Source organism: Balaenoptera physalus, assembly GCF_965194825.1.
Source record: "Balaenoptera physalus genome assembly, chromosome: 1".
Taxonomy (NCBI): Eukaryota; Metazoa; Chordata; class Mammalia; order Artiodactyla; family Balaenopteridae; genus Balaenoptera; species Balaenoptera physalus.
The window spans coordinates 61314954-61328991 of NC_138882.1; the positions used below are offsets into that span (position 1 = coordinate 61314954).

The following is a 14038-nucleotide window of genomic DNA, read 5'->3' on the forward strand; positions in this document are numbered from 1 at the left end:
GACATAGAGATGGCAAGAAGCACATGAAAAGCTGCTCAACATCACTAATTATTAGAGAAATGCAAATCAAAACAACAAAGAGGTATCACCTCACACCAGTTAGAATGGGCATCATCAGAAAATCTACAAACAACAAATGCTGGAGAGGGTGTGGAGAAAAGGGAACCCTCTTGCTCTGTTGGTGGGAATGCAAATTGATACAGCCACTATGGAGAACAGTATGGAGGTTCCTTAAAAAACTAAAAATAGAATTACCATATGACCCAGCAATCCCACTACTGGGCATATACCCAGAGAAAACCATAATTCAAAAAGACACATGCACCCCACTGTTCATTGCAGCACTATTTACAATAGCCAGGTCACGGAAGCAACCTAAATGCCCATCGACCGACGAATGGATAAAGAAGTTGTGGTACATATACACAATGGAATATTACTCAGCCATAAAAAGGAACAAAATTGGGTCATTTGTAGAGACGTGGATGGATCTAGAGACTGTCATACAGAGTGAAGTAAGTCAGAAAGAGAAAAACGAATATTTTATATTAATGCATATATGTGCAATCTAGAAAAATGGTACAGATGAACTGGTTTGCAGGGCAGAAATAGAGACACAGATGTAGAGAACAAGCATATGGACACCAAGGGGGGAAAGTGGGGGGGGGGTGGTGGTTTTGGTGGGATGAATTGGGAGATTGGGATTGACATGTTTACACTAATATGTATAAAATGGATAACTAATGAGAACCTGCTGTATAAAAAAATAAATAAAATAAAACTCAAAATTTCCAAAAATGCCAATAAAGGTTATTGGGAGTGGTTTAATTCTCCCACACCACTCTAGAGAACTCTGCTGTTCTGGTTGGAGCTCCTGCCTTCTTTGTCTTCCTTCTTGGTTGCTCCTCTTTTCTGCTTTTGTCTGTTATTGTTTTGGCTGCTGCCAGTGAACCATTCCATCTGATTTTTTGCCTGTTTTTCACCTGCCAGGTACCTGTAAGTTAACTGAGGGTGGCTGAGGGAGGCCAGATTGCCTGGTACAAGTAAAGTGAGGTCAAATGAGTGTAATGGATGTGTGGGTGTGACTATAGTTCTGTTTCTGTCCTACAGAGTGAATGGTAGGTGCTTTGATTACTACTCCCATGGAGACTCAAAGAGTTGGCTTGAAGAGCTATAGTGAGCTCAATGTGGAGAGGGTGTTAGAACTTGTATGCATAAGAAGAGTCCAAGAAAATAATGTTTTTGAGCTTATTTATTTCATCTTAAGTTATTATATGTACATACTGTTATTCAACTAGAAAATGCAATCTCTGAAGCTTAGTCCTTTTTTAAAAGTGACTTCCCCCGTTCACTTGAAAGATTTCCTTTTGGAGAGATAAATCTTCAGAAATTGCATAACAGAAGTATCTAATTGTAATGCTGAGCTTTGAACACATTTTATTGTTGAACAAGAGACTTTTATAGCTGGTTTATTTTTAATTTCCTTGAAAGAACTTGTGAAATGTGGTTTGCCTCATAATGCTTCTCAATACTGTAGTTTTCATTTAAATTATAATTTTATGTTTAAAAACTGAATTATATGATAAGTGATAGAAGATAAAATAACTTTAATAATATTTCTAAATGTTATAGGATTATGAATCATCCTTGGGACCTGTGTTTCATTCTCAACCGAGGAGATGGAGAGAATCCGCACTGCCCCTTCTGAGGGAGACTCTTTCAGCGTCACCTGGAACCATGACCATTTTAAAGGCCCAAGTCAGAGCCCTAGCTGGATTTTCCAACCTCTCCCATTGAACTGCAGCACAACAGGTCAGTCACTTGATTGGTCGGTCCTTCCCTGTGTGTGAGATCTGATCAGAAATACTTGATCGGGAATGGTCAGACTAGAGCTGGGCTGAGTTTCTTAAAGCAGATCCCAGTATCTCCACTATCAGGATTTGAGGATTCCTGAAATTAAATTCCATGTACACTGTTATGAGAATGTATGAGGTGGAGGATGTTTTATTTGCTGTTATGTAAATTTTCAGATAATGAGGTAATTCCCATTCGTACATAGTTGCAATTATAATTAAAGTTTCAATAAAAGACAAAGCAAACACTTTCATAATCTATTTCATTTCTCAAGTTGATATCTTTTTTCTTTTTTATAAATTTATTTATTTATTTTTGGCTGCGTCGGGTCTTCGTTGCTGCGTGCAGGCTTTCTCTAGTTGCGGCGAGCGGGATCTACTCTTTGTTGCGGTGCGCGGGCTTCTCATTGCGGTGGCTTCTCTTGTTGTGGAGCATGGGCTCTAGGCACGTGGACTTCAGTAGTTGTGGCACACAGGCTCAGTAGTTGTGGCTCGTGGACTCTAGAACGCAGGCTCAGTAGCTGTGGCACACAGGTTAAGTTGCTCTGCGGCATGTGGGATCTTCCCAGACCAGGGATCGAACCTGTGTCCCCTGCATTGGCAGGTGGATTCCCAACCACTGTGCCACCAGGGAAGCCCCTCAAGTTGATATCTTGATAAAACCTGATATTTCCCCAACTATTTACCATGAAAATTTGATTCCCAGTTAAAATGATTCCTACGCAGTAGCCTTTTCCTGGTATCACTTGTTCTTTGAGAACTGGGACAATGTTTAGAAGTCTATTCAAGGTGTAGAGGAAGGAAAACAGCAGGAAGACAAAGCCTTCCTGGAGGAGGAGGTGTCCAGCTTTGGGCTTCATCGACAAGCAAATTGAGGTGGTAAGCGGCAAATAGAGGAGTTGCTTCCCAAGGCAACTAGTGAGGCAGCCTGGGCTTTAGCCTTACATCTATATGGGTTCAAATCCCTGTTCTGCCTCTACTTGCTGTGTGAATCAGGGCAAATTACTTAACTTCTATGAGTCTTTGATTTCTCATCTAAAGATCACTACATGGAAAAAGATAGCAACACTAAAAATAATGAGGTAATAAAGACATCTAAGTTTTGTTTTCTCCTTCAAGAACTTGGGTATAGATAGCTTAAATATGATAAGTGTATGGCTGTTAGCCAGAACTGCTGTCATCTTGGGCCCTTACAATTTCTGCTGTCCTTTCACTGACCCTACCCAGGACTGTACTGTGCAGTGAATCACTTCTCTGTTGTCAAGGGCTTTGTAGTTAATAGATATTATTTAATAATCACTAGGACCAGGTGGCCTCTATGCTCCGTTAGTCCCCAAACAATAATGAAAACCTTCCCTGACATATTCTGGTGCTCATGAGACTAGTTAACCTGTTCATAAATCTTAGCTTAGGAATGCATGTCCTTTATCTAAGCACGTACCCCCCCCCCCCATAACCCTAGGTAAACTATAAAATTGTTCCAAAGGCCCCTTGGTGGTATGGAGTGCAGCTGTGAATGCTTCCGGATCGTTGTCTGCCTGATTCAGATCCCACCCTGTGAGTAAGTTACCCTATAATAAACTGATCCATTGATTATATGGAGCTGCCTGCCTTATTTTTCAGTCTCAAGATGCCTTCTGAGTTTGGTGGGCACTTCTTGTTTCCTCCATCCTCCAGCAACACTGCTCCTGTTGGTCAGCTTTAGTTGGTTCTGAAGATTTGGAATTAGGTGCTTCTCTGACTGGAGGTTGTTGCCAATAAAAACCTAGAGGCACATCAACAAGTTATATCAGGAGGTCCACTCTTTATTTATTTATTTATTTATTTATTTATTTATTTATTTTTGGCTGTGTTGGGTCTTCGTTCCTGTGCGAGGGCTTTCTCTAGTTGCGGCAAGTGGGGGCCACTCTTCATCGCGGTGCGCGGGCCTCTCACTATCGCGGCCTCTCTTGTTGCGGAGCACAGGCTCCAGACGTGCAGGCTCAGTAGTTGTGGCTCACGGACCCAGTTGCTCCGCGGCATGTGGGATCTTCCCAGACCAGGGCTCGAACCCGCGTCCCCTGCATTGGCAGGCAGACTCTCAACCACTGTGCCACCAGGGAAGCCCAGGAGGTCCACTCTTTTTTTTATTATTATTATTTTTTTAACATCTTTATTAGAGTATAATTGCTTTACAATGGTGTGTCAGTTTCTGCTTTATAACAAAGTGAATCAGTTATACATGTACATATGTCCCCATATCTCTTCCTCCTTGCATCTCCCTCCCTCCCACCCTCCTTATCCCACCCCTCTAAGTGGTCACAAAGCACCGAGCTGATCTCCCTGTGCTATGCACTGCTTCCCACTAGCTATCTATTTTACGTTTGGTAGTGTATATATGTCCATGCCACTCTCTCACTTTGTCCCAGCTTACCCTTCCCCCTCCCTGTATCCTCAAGTCCGTTCTCTAGTAGGTCTGCATCTTTATTCCCGTCTTGCCCCTAGGTTCTTCTGACAGGAGATCCACTCTTAATGATTGAGAATAATTCTTCCTTTGCTATTATTTGCTTGCTGCATCCTGAAAGGTCCATCTGAGAAGCATGAGGGTGGTGCAGTGATAGTGGCAGTGATGGTGGTGGCAACAGACCTCAAGGTTTGGGCGGGGGTGGGGCACAAGAACAAAAGAGTGATCCTAGTTGGAAAGTGCTACCAGACAATCCACAGAGAGCAAAGGCCATACTCTCTGATTAGGCAACAGGCAATCATTTTCAAATCCTTTAATTCAGAGAATTAAAAATGTCCTCTGACGCCTCAGCTGTTAATAGGTAATTTACTGTGTAAGTAACACCCTATATTGTCTCACTTAATGTTTACTTTTGAGGTGGGTGATACTATTCTTTTCTCCTCATTTTCCAGCTGAGGACACTTGAGGCTCAGAGAGGCTAAGTAACTCGGCCACGGCCTTACAGCTAATGGCAGAGCTGGGATTATAATCCAGGTTGAATTCTAGACTTAGCACTTTCAACCAGTACACCTGGCTCCCAGTTATGGATTAGTTGTATTTATTCTGATTGCCACATAGACTGTCTGTAAAATAGATGTTGGTGGACTGTCCTTGTTCATTTGCAGAGCTGAGGTAATCTGAGGTAATTTATCAAGTTGGCAGAAGAAAAGAATGTGGGTAGAAGAGGAGAGACAAGGAATGTCAGCCAGTGAGGTCACCGTTCAGTCATCACATATTTATTTTGCAGTCTTTTTATCAGGCCGTGTTTTAGCTGAACAGGACATGGTTCCTCTCAAGAACTCACCATTCATTAGGAGACAGACACAAAAAGAAAATTATACTATAGTAAGAATAGAACAATGACAGAGTAGTACATGAGGCACAATCATTACGAAGGGGCAGTCAACTCTGCTTTGGGGATTCAGGGAAGGCTTCACAGAGGGAGATGATCAAGGTCTCTCTAGAAAGACAGTCAGGTATGGATTCGAGGGGCTGGAAGAGGCAACAGCTTGTGCCAAAGTGAGGAGGTACAGCAGAGTCTATAGTCTGGTAGTACTAGATGGCAGGGTTTGAAGTGGAGGGGTAGCTGTAGGACAGGATTCTGGTGACCTGGGCAAAGGGACTCAGGTCATGAAGAGTCTCCTCTTCCAGGCTAAGGAATTTATTATCTCTAATCAAGGGACAAACTTTGAAGGATTTTTACATTGGAAAGCAACATGTCTGCTCTGGATCCTTTCTGGTTGCCTTTTCCTACACACTCCCCATCATCTTTGCTTTGCTCTGTGGCTTAGGAGGCTCACCTCCACGGAAAACATCAGTTGGTGTATTGGTAACCTAGGATTGCTATAGCAAAGTACCACAGAGGGGGTGGCTTATTCTTTCACAGTTCTGGAGGCTAGGAGTCTGGAATTGTTGGCAGGGTTGCTCCCTCTGGAGCTTTTGAGGGAGAATCTGATCTGTGCCTCTCTCTTACCTTCCAGTGTTTGCTTGCTTGGCGATCCTTAGTTTGTAGATACAGCACTCCAATCTCTGCCTGTCTTCACATGGCATTCTCCACTGTGACTGTGTCTCTGTGTGTCTTATCCTCTTTTTATAAGGATCGTCTTTTTATATTGGATCTAGCTCACCCTACTTCAGTATGATCTCATCTTAACTTATATACATTTGCAAAGATCCTACTTCCAAGTAAGGTCACATTCACAGATACCAGGGGTTACGACTTGAATATATCTTTTGGTTGGGGGGGGGTGCAATTAAATCCACAATAGTCAGTAACCTTGCCCTCTAAATTTTGGTTGGGTTAGGCCACTGGGGAGCATGGGCAGATGATCAGTGGGAGGGAAGAGCCTAAGATTCGGCAATTAATTTCCCTAGTACTTTTGGGGTCACCATGGACTGCCTTCATTGGTCAGCTGGAGGTCATAGTTCTTGAGAGGTGGCCCTCTCTACATAATCTCTCTCTCTCTCTCTCTCTCTCCCTCTCTCTCATTCATAATTGTTTTCTCCCCTTGCCTCATTAGGCCTACGGATGGTAGAAGCACCTCACTGTTACTAGGCTGGGAGAATTTCATTCTACTTATGATTTCCCTACACTCTGCCCAAACCACTTGACATACTCTTTATATTAAATTACCTAATTTGAGTTCTATCTTATTCCTGCCAGGATCTTGATGGAAACAATGACAATATTTTTTATTTTAGAATAATTGCTTAGGCAAAGGAGGCAAAAAAAGGGGATACTGAGACTAGAGAGAAAGATAGTACAGTAATTCAGATAAGAGATGATTAGACCTAACCTTGGATGATAACAGTTATGATGGAAAGGAGAAGTGAAAAACACAAGATATTTGGGACTAGAATTAATATGACTTGGTACAACCCTCATAACCAAGCAGATTTATCCTCGCCAAATACTTATTAAGTAAGGAGAAATTCTGTCCCATAGTTTTTCTGGCACCAATTTCAAAAAAAAGTGAAGATTTACAGATCAGTAGAAGGGAGGCGAGCAGGATAGGTGCACCCCAAGCTTTCAAATAATGTGACATGGAGGCAGGCTTGGAGGAATCGGGAACTATTCGAGTTTTTAAGGGTTTCAGTGTCCTGTCCCACTGGGTCAGGATGGCATTTCTGGCTCCATCCCATTTTCCAGGGCCCATTAGGCGATACTGGTAAGGAGTACATGGTCCAAAGAAAACTTCCCAAGCTAGTCTGGGATCCTTGAGGAACAGAAGTGGGACATTGGGCTTCGTGCCTATGCAGGCAGCGAGGTCATCCATGTAGGAAATGTAGTCAAGTTTGTCTCCACTGGTATCTTTCATCAAACCCCTGATAGGGAAGAAGATGGATCACTTTTGATTTTCAAGTTATGAGTTACCCCACCTCCCGCCATTTTGTTTCTTTCTATTGGAGTCAAACCATGTCAGGAATGTTTTTCTATGTTGAAGAGAAAAAAATAAGAGGAGTTTATTTGCATAGGGTATTTGTGAGCATAATTAATTTTGTTAAAGGAGATGGTAGAAGGAGGCAATTGGAAGAGGAGATTTAAATAATGTTTTAGGTTCTTGAATTTGATAGGAGGGTAAAATCAGATCAGTTCAAATATCATAGTTGTTGAATAAATAAACATGATCAGAAAGCATCACATATATAGCTACCTAAATTATTTTTATTGATGTTAATTGTGAGTTGAGGGGACTGTAATTGGTATAGCAGTACTGAACATGATACAGATATAAGTACAGTTGACCCTTGAACAACGAGGGAGTTAGGGGCACCAACCCACCATGTAGTTGAAAATCCACATGAAACTTTTGATTCCCCTCAAACTTAACTACTAATAAATTATTAGTAGTTAACTGGAGGCCATACTGACAGCATAAACAGTAGATTAACACATATTTTGTATGTTGTATGATTCTACACTGTATTCTTATAATAGAGTGAGTAAGCTAGAGAAAAGAAAATGTTATTAAGAAAATCATAAGGAAGAGAAAATATATTTACAGTACTGTACTATACTCATCAATACCATAAGTTTATGTCATCTGTTTGTAAGATGAACTGTCTATTGGTAACTACATCAATATTGTCTTCTATGATACAAAATATTGTAGATGTTATTTGTATCCCTAACACTAGACATCAAAAATGAAAAGATAATGTGAAAAAGAAATTCATATTTATTTACAAGTATAATGAGTCATACATTGATAATGAAAAAGAAGCAGCAATATGATTATTTCATGGAACCCTAGCCCATATACTAATGAATGAATCATTATAAAATTTTTATGGTATACAGCATTACAGTCATATTCATAGTACAGTATTGGAAACATTGTTACATTAAAAAAACCCACTTACCTGTGATGACAGGCTGATAGACAGTTTCTCCAAATATGAGAGAAAGAGGCATACTGTACAGTAATGTAATTCTTTGAAAGCAAAGTTAGAAAATAGTAAGAAAACTAACACATTATTAATTTCATATTACTGTAAATATCACTCACTTTATACCTATGTAAGGATGGGCTATCCACTTCAGTACAAGTCTTACACACGATGTTCTACATGACAAGTACTTAAGCAATGATGACGATGATGACACAAAAACTTCTCATACAGTTCTTGCCGTGCAGTTTTTAGATTTTCACACGAAGACACACACACACACACAACAGATAAATCTATTGACAGTAGGGCATGATGATTATTTACTATTCATTAAGGGGAAGTGGATCATCATAAAGGTCTTCATTCTCGTCATCTTCACATTGAGTGGGCTGAGGAGGCGGAGGAAGAGGAAGCTTGGTCTTGCTGTCTCGGGGGTGGCAGAGGCAGAAGAGGTGGAGGAGATGAAGGGGAGGCTGAAGAGGCAGGTACATGTAGTGTGACTTTATGGAAATACATTGTAATTTCTGTCTGACTTTTTTGCTTTTTCATTTCTCTAAAAATGTTTCTATACAGTACCAATTCTTCTTCCATCATTTGCTTTAGTTTCAGTGCCTGTATCGTAGAAGGGTCCATGTTATAAAATAAGTCAAAATCAGTCTTAAATAATTGGAACCCTTCTGCCAGATTGTCTAATGTCACTTTGTTTTCTGGCACTGTTTCTTCTATGTCTTCTTCCTCATCATCTTGCACTGGTTCAGAAGCACTCATCTCCATCAAGTTGTCTTCTGTTAATTCCTCTGGTGTGGTGTCTATTAGCTCTTTTGTGTGCATGTGTGTGTGTTTATGGCCGCACTGTGCGTGACATGTGGGGTCTTAGTTCCCAGACCAGGGATCGAACCTTTGCCCCCTGCAGTGAAAGCACAGAGTCCTAACCACTGGATGGCCAGGGAATTCCCTCTGTTAAGCTCTTTTTTTTTGGCTTGTTGGGTCTTCCTCTAGTTGCGGCGAGCGGGTGCTACTCTTCATTGCGGTACGTAGGCTTCTCATTACGGTGGCTTCTCTTGTTGTGGAGCAAGGGCTCTAGGTATGCGGGCTTCAGTAGTTGTGGCACGCAGGCTCAGTAGTTGTGGCTCGTGAGCTCTAGAGTGGAGGCTCAGTAGTTCTGGCAGATGGGTTTAGTTGCTCGGCAGCATGTGGGATCTTCCTGGACCAGGGCTCGAACCCTTGTCCCCTGCATTGGCTGGCGGATTCTTAACCACTGCGCCACCAGGGAAGCCCTCCCTCTATTAGCTCTTTAATTTCTCCAAGGTCTTTCTCTTGAAACCCTTCACCCCCTACTTTTTATTTTTATTTTTTTGCCACATCCACAATCTCTTTCATGATTTCCTTGATTGGCTCTGTCGTAAATCCTGTGAAGTCACGCACAAGATCTGGACACAGTCTTCTCCAGCAGTAATTTATTGTTTCAGGCTTGATGGCTTTCACGGCTTTTCCTATAACAACAATGGCATCTTCAATGGTGTAATCCTTCCAGACTTTCCTGATGTTCTTATTTTCTTCCATAGCACTGACAATTCCTTCCATAGAGCACTTCAGTGCTTTGTGTTGAAATCATGGGTTCTGGGTGGCCAGGGGCATTATCCAATATCAAAAGAACTTTAAAAGACAGTCCCTTACTGGCAAGGAACTTCCTGATTTTAGGGACAAGGCGTGGAAGGAACCAATCCAGAAAAAGAGTTCTCATTGTCCAGGCCTTCTTGTTGTACAGCCAAAAGACTGGCAGCTGGTATTTATCTTTTCCCTTCAAGGCTTGGGGTTAGCAGCTTAATAGATAAGGGCAGTCCTAATCATAAACCTGACTGCATTTACACACAACAGTAGAGTCAGCCTACACCTTCCTGCCTTAAATTCTGGTGCTCAATTCCCTTCTTTACTAATAAATGTCCTTTGTGGCCTTTTTTTCCCCTCCAGAATAGGGCACTTTTGTTTGCATTAAACACCTGTTCAAGCAGGTATCCTTTCTCTTCAGTGATTGTCTTAATCGTGTCTTGGAACTTTGTCTGCTGCCTCTTGGTCAGCAGAAGCTGCTCCTCCCATTATCTTGACATTTTTTAAAAAAAATTAATTAATTAATTAATTTTTGGCTCCATTGGGTCTTCGTTGCTGCGCACGGGCTTTCTCTAGTTAATGGTGAGCGGGGGCTACTCTTCGTTGTTCTGTGCGGGCTTCTCATTGCGGTGGCTTCTCTTGTTGCAGAGCACAGGCCCTAGGTGCGCAGGCTTCAGTAGTTGTGGCACGCAGGCTCAGTAGTTGTGGCTCGCGGGCTCTAGAGCACAGGCTCAGTAGTTGTGGCGCGCAGGCTTAGTTGCTCCACGGCATGTGGGATCTTCCCGGACCAGGGCTTGAACCCGTGTCCCCTGTGTTGGCAGGCGGATTCTTAACCACTGCGCCACCAGAGAAGTCCCTATTTTGACATTTTAAAAGACAAATCTCTTTCTAAAATTATCAAACCATCCTCTGGCATTACAATCTTCCTCACTTTTCTTTTGCTTTAAGTTGTCGTGTAATGACTTCACTTTTTCTCAAGTCATGTTAGTCTATAACTGTGCCTTTCTTATAGCAATTCTGCACACACATAAAAGCTGCATTTTCAATACAAGATAAAAAGGTATTTCACAAAAAGTGCAAGGTTTTCACGCCTGCTGGCATAGCTACAGCAATGGCTTCATAAATTTTCTTTTTTTAAATAACAGTCCTCATGCTGGATTCATTTATCTTGAAAAGACAGGCAACTGCAGCTAGCAGACCTCAATCTATTGTACATATCAACTTTTTCTTATAATGTCATGACTTTTTTCTCCTCCTTGCGAGCATTTCCAGCATCACTAGTGACACTTTTGTATGGGTCCTGTGGTGTTATTCAGGTTTACTAAACACGATGGAAAATATGTGAGAACTGCAAGAGATCACTTTTTACTGAGACACGAAATTTACTGGAGAGATGAACTGCTCTTGCAGAGATGATTAGCATCACATGACATATTAAGCAGATAGTTGAAACACCTGAGCTCATCACAATAGCAACAGGAGGTGGCTACAAAGTTATTGCAGTAGTACAGTATATACTACAATTAAGTTTCTGCTGTTATGATTTAATACTGCATCTTTACATTTATTTACATTTCTCTTGATTGCGAATGGTGCCATGTATGGTCTGTGTTTATGTGTGCAAGTTTTGATAAATTTTAAAACAGATTTTTGTATATTTGATGGTAGTAAATAATAAAATAGACTAGTATCTACATATATTTTGCACATTCATGACATACCTAACTTTTTCTTAATTTTTTCAGTATTTCTAGGCTTTGTGATTCATCTGCGAGTTTTTTCAAATTGTCACAAACCTCCCCCAATTTTTCCAATATATTGAAAAAAACCTATGCGTAAGTGGACCCACGCAGTTCAAACTTGTGTTGTTCAAGGGTCAACTGTATAGTGTATATGAAGGCTCTATTCCCACATTTCTGTTGTTAGTAAACCTTCATGATGTGCCAATGTCATTGTTTAACTTATTCATTCTTTCCTTCAATTAATCAATCAATCTTAAGTGTGTATCACATGACAGGCACCATCCTAGGTGCTGGGAGTTCAACAGTGAGTAAAACAAAGTCCTTGCTATCAAGGAACTTACATTCTAACAGGGAAAATCAGCAGGCTGTAAAAAAAAAAAAACCCAGCCAAATAGATATAGAATATATCAAGTGGTAATAGGAATTATGAAGAAATATAAAGGAGGGTAAAGGGGAAGAGGTAATGATGAGACTGAGTGGTTTGCCATTTTATACAGTGTTCTCAGAGAAGGCTTCTCTCTTCTGAGGTGATATTTGAGCAGAGTGAGCCTACAGGTATGGGGTGGGGGCAGAACATTCCAGGCAGAGGGAACAGTAAGTGCAAAGGTTCTGAGGGGGCTATGCTTGGCATATTTGAAGAGCAGGGAGCTGTCTGGAGTGACTGGAGCAGTATGGGTGAGGTGGGAGAACAGGAGACAATGAGGGCATAGAGGCAGCTGGTTGCCTATAGGGGTGCAGAGCTGCAGGGACGTTTCTGGGAGTGAAATGGGAAGCAGTCAGAGGGTTTTCAACAGAAGAGCAATGTGAGCATTGGTCACTCTTGTGCAGCATCAAGGTTAGACTGTAGAATAGCAGACGGGAGGTACAGAGACCAGATAAGAGGTGACAGCAAGTGTCCTGGTGAGAGATGATAGTGGCCTGTTCTGGGATGGTAGCAGCCAGGGTCGTGAGAAGGGTCTGGATACTGAATTTATTTGAAGGTAAGAGTTGACAGTATTTGCTGAGGATGTGAGAGAAAAAGAGGAAAAAAAGATCACTCCAAAGTTTTTGACTGTTCCACTGGAATAAGTAGCCATTGACTGAGAAGGGGAAAGTCTCAGAGCAGCCCATGTGCAGGTGGAGGTCGAGGGTTAGTTTTTAGACATATTAAATTTCGAATACCTACTACATATCTAAGTGGAGCTATCTAGAGGGAGTTGGATTAAGAGTTGGAGCTCCGAGGAGAGATTTGGGCTAGAGATCCAAGTTTGGGAGCCATGAGTGTATGATGGCATTTAAAGCCACAGGCCTGGTGAGGCCACCCAGGAGTGAGTGTTAATAGAAGTGAGAAGACGTCTGAGGATGAAGGTTGGGGTTCACCATGTTTCAGGAGTGAGGAAGGGGAGACACCTGTCAATGCATAGAAAGAGCAGCCTGAGAAGTAGGAGGAGAACAAAGAGAACAGGGCTTTGGGGGCAAGTGAACAAAGGATTGCCATCTGTTCTGGGCCAGGCTCAGTGGAGTGACCTGGTGCCTCCACCGGACACATCTAAGGCCACAAATCTAGTTGGTGGAAGAGTTAGGACTGAAAACATATTCTTCTGACTCATAATGCAATTATTTCCATCCTGCCACATTGCTTCTCTAGGAATGGGTTTTATATTGAAAATCTTTTTTTTTTTTTGTAATGGAATATATTGGTAGCAGGCTATATTTCATACCTTTCTATGAGCTGCTCCTTTTTCGTAGCCTCAGCCATCAGTTTTTGAGATGGAGGTATCTTACAGAGTCCTGTAAGAAAAGTCAGAAACAACACTAAAGTCACATGTGCCTCTTCCTTTGCGTTCTCCTCCCCCTCATTTCTGGCCCCCGACTGCTCCAACCTCAAAACATGTGATCATCAAAGCTTAGAATGGAATTAGAGTGCAGAGGGTAATTTTTTGGAGGTAAATTCCCCCTCTGAGTTCACTTAAGCAGGGTACTGTACTGCTGGAATTGTGAGGACAGATGCCCCGTGGCCGAGCCTGCACTGCACTGGTCATCAGAACCTGCCCGTCTTCATCTGCTTGCACTTTACATATATTGACATATATTATTTATATTATATTGTATATATACCTCCACATTATATTTGTGTGTGTGCATTAAAACTATTAGCTGGTGAACTGTAAACACTTAAAATGACCCCGTTTTTATAACCCTGCTTTGGTATGTCTTCATTTTGTTACATGGGGAGGCTCAGGCATGGAAGGGGCCTGGCAGTCTCTCAGTCTCACAAAGGCTCTGTCGGCTTGAGCTGTTGTGAGGATGTGCTTCTTCTCAATAATCCACCTAGACACGGACAGTCTCTCTCTTCTGGCCAGTCCTGCCCCTGTCAGTTGCCAAGTTGCTGACCCCAGGGTGTGGGGTTACTAATCTACATGAGAAAGGTCTGACTTAGCTCTGTAGTATACCTGCCACTGGGATCATTTTATCCTGTA

At 41.9% G+C, this 14038-nt stretch overlaps 1 protein-coding gene and 1 long non-coding RNA gene across 2 annotated transcripts in view; one reads left to right on the plus strand and one right to left on the minus strand.

Moving 5' to 3' along the window:
• Nucleotides 1–5297, plus strand: part of LOC309649519 — a 70892-nt gene extending 65595 nt beyond the window's left edge. Inside the window, exon 2 of the long non-coding RNA XR_014257178.1 lies at nt 1633–5297. This is a non-coding gene — a long non-coding RNA (uncharacterized lncRNA). The remainder of the gene's footprint in view (nt 1–1632) is intronic.
• Nucleotides 5051–14038, minus strand: part of FMO4 (flavin containing dimethylaniline monoxygenase 4) — a 33848-nt gene continuing 24860 nt past the window's right edge. Inside the window, 3 exon segments of the mRNA XM_082438145.1 lie at nt 5051–6805; nt 6807–7161; nt 13280–13349. Coding sequence (XP_082294271.1) covers nt 6734–6805; nt 6807–7161; nt 13280–13349 — 497 coding nt within the window. The 3' untranslated portion in view covers nt 5051–6733.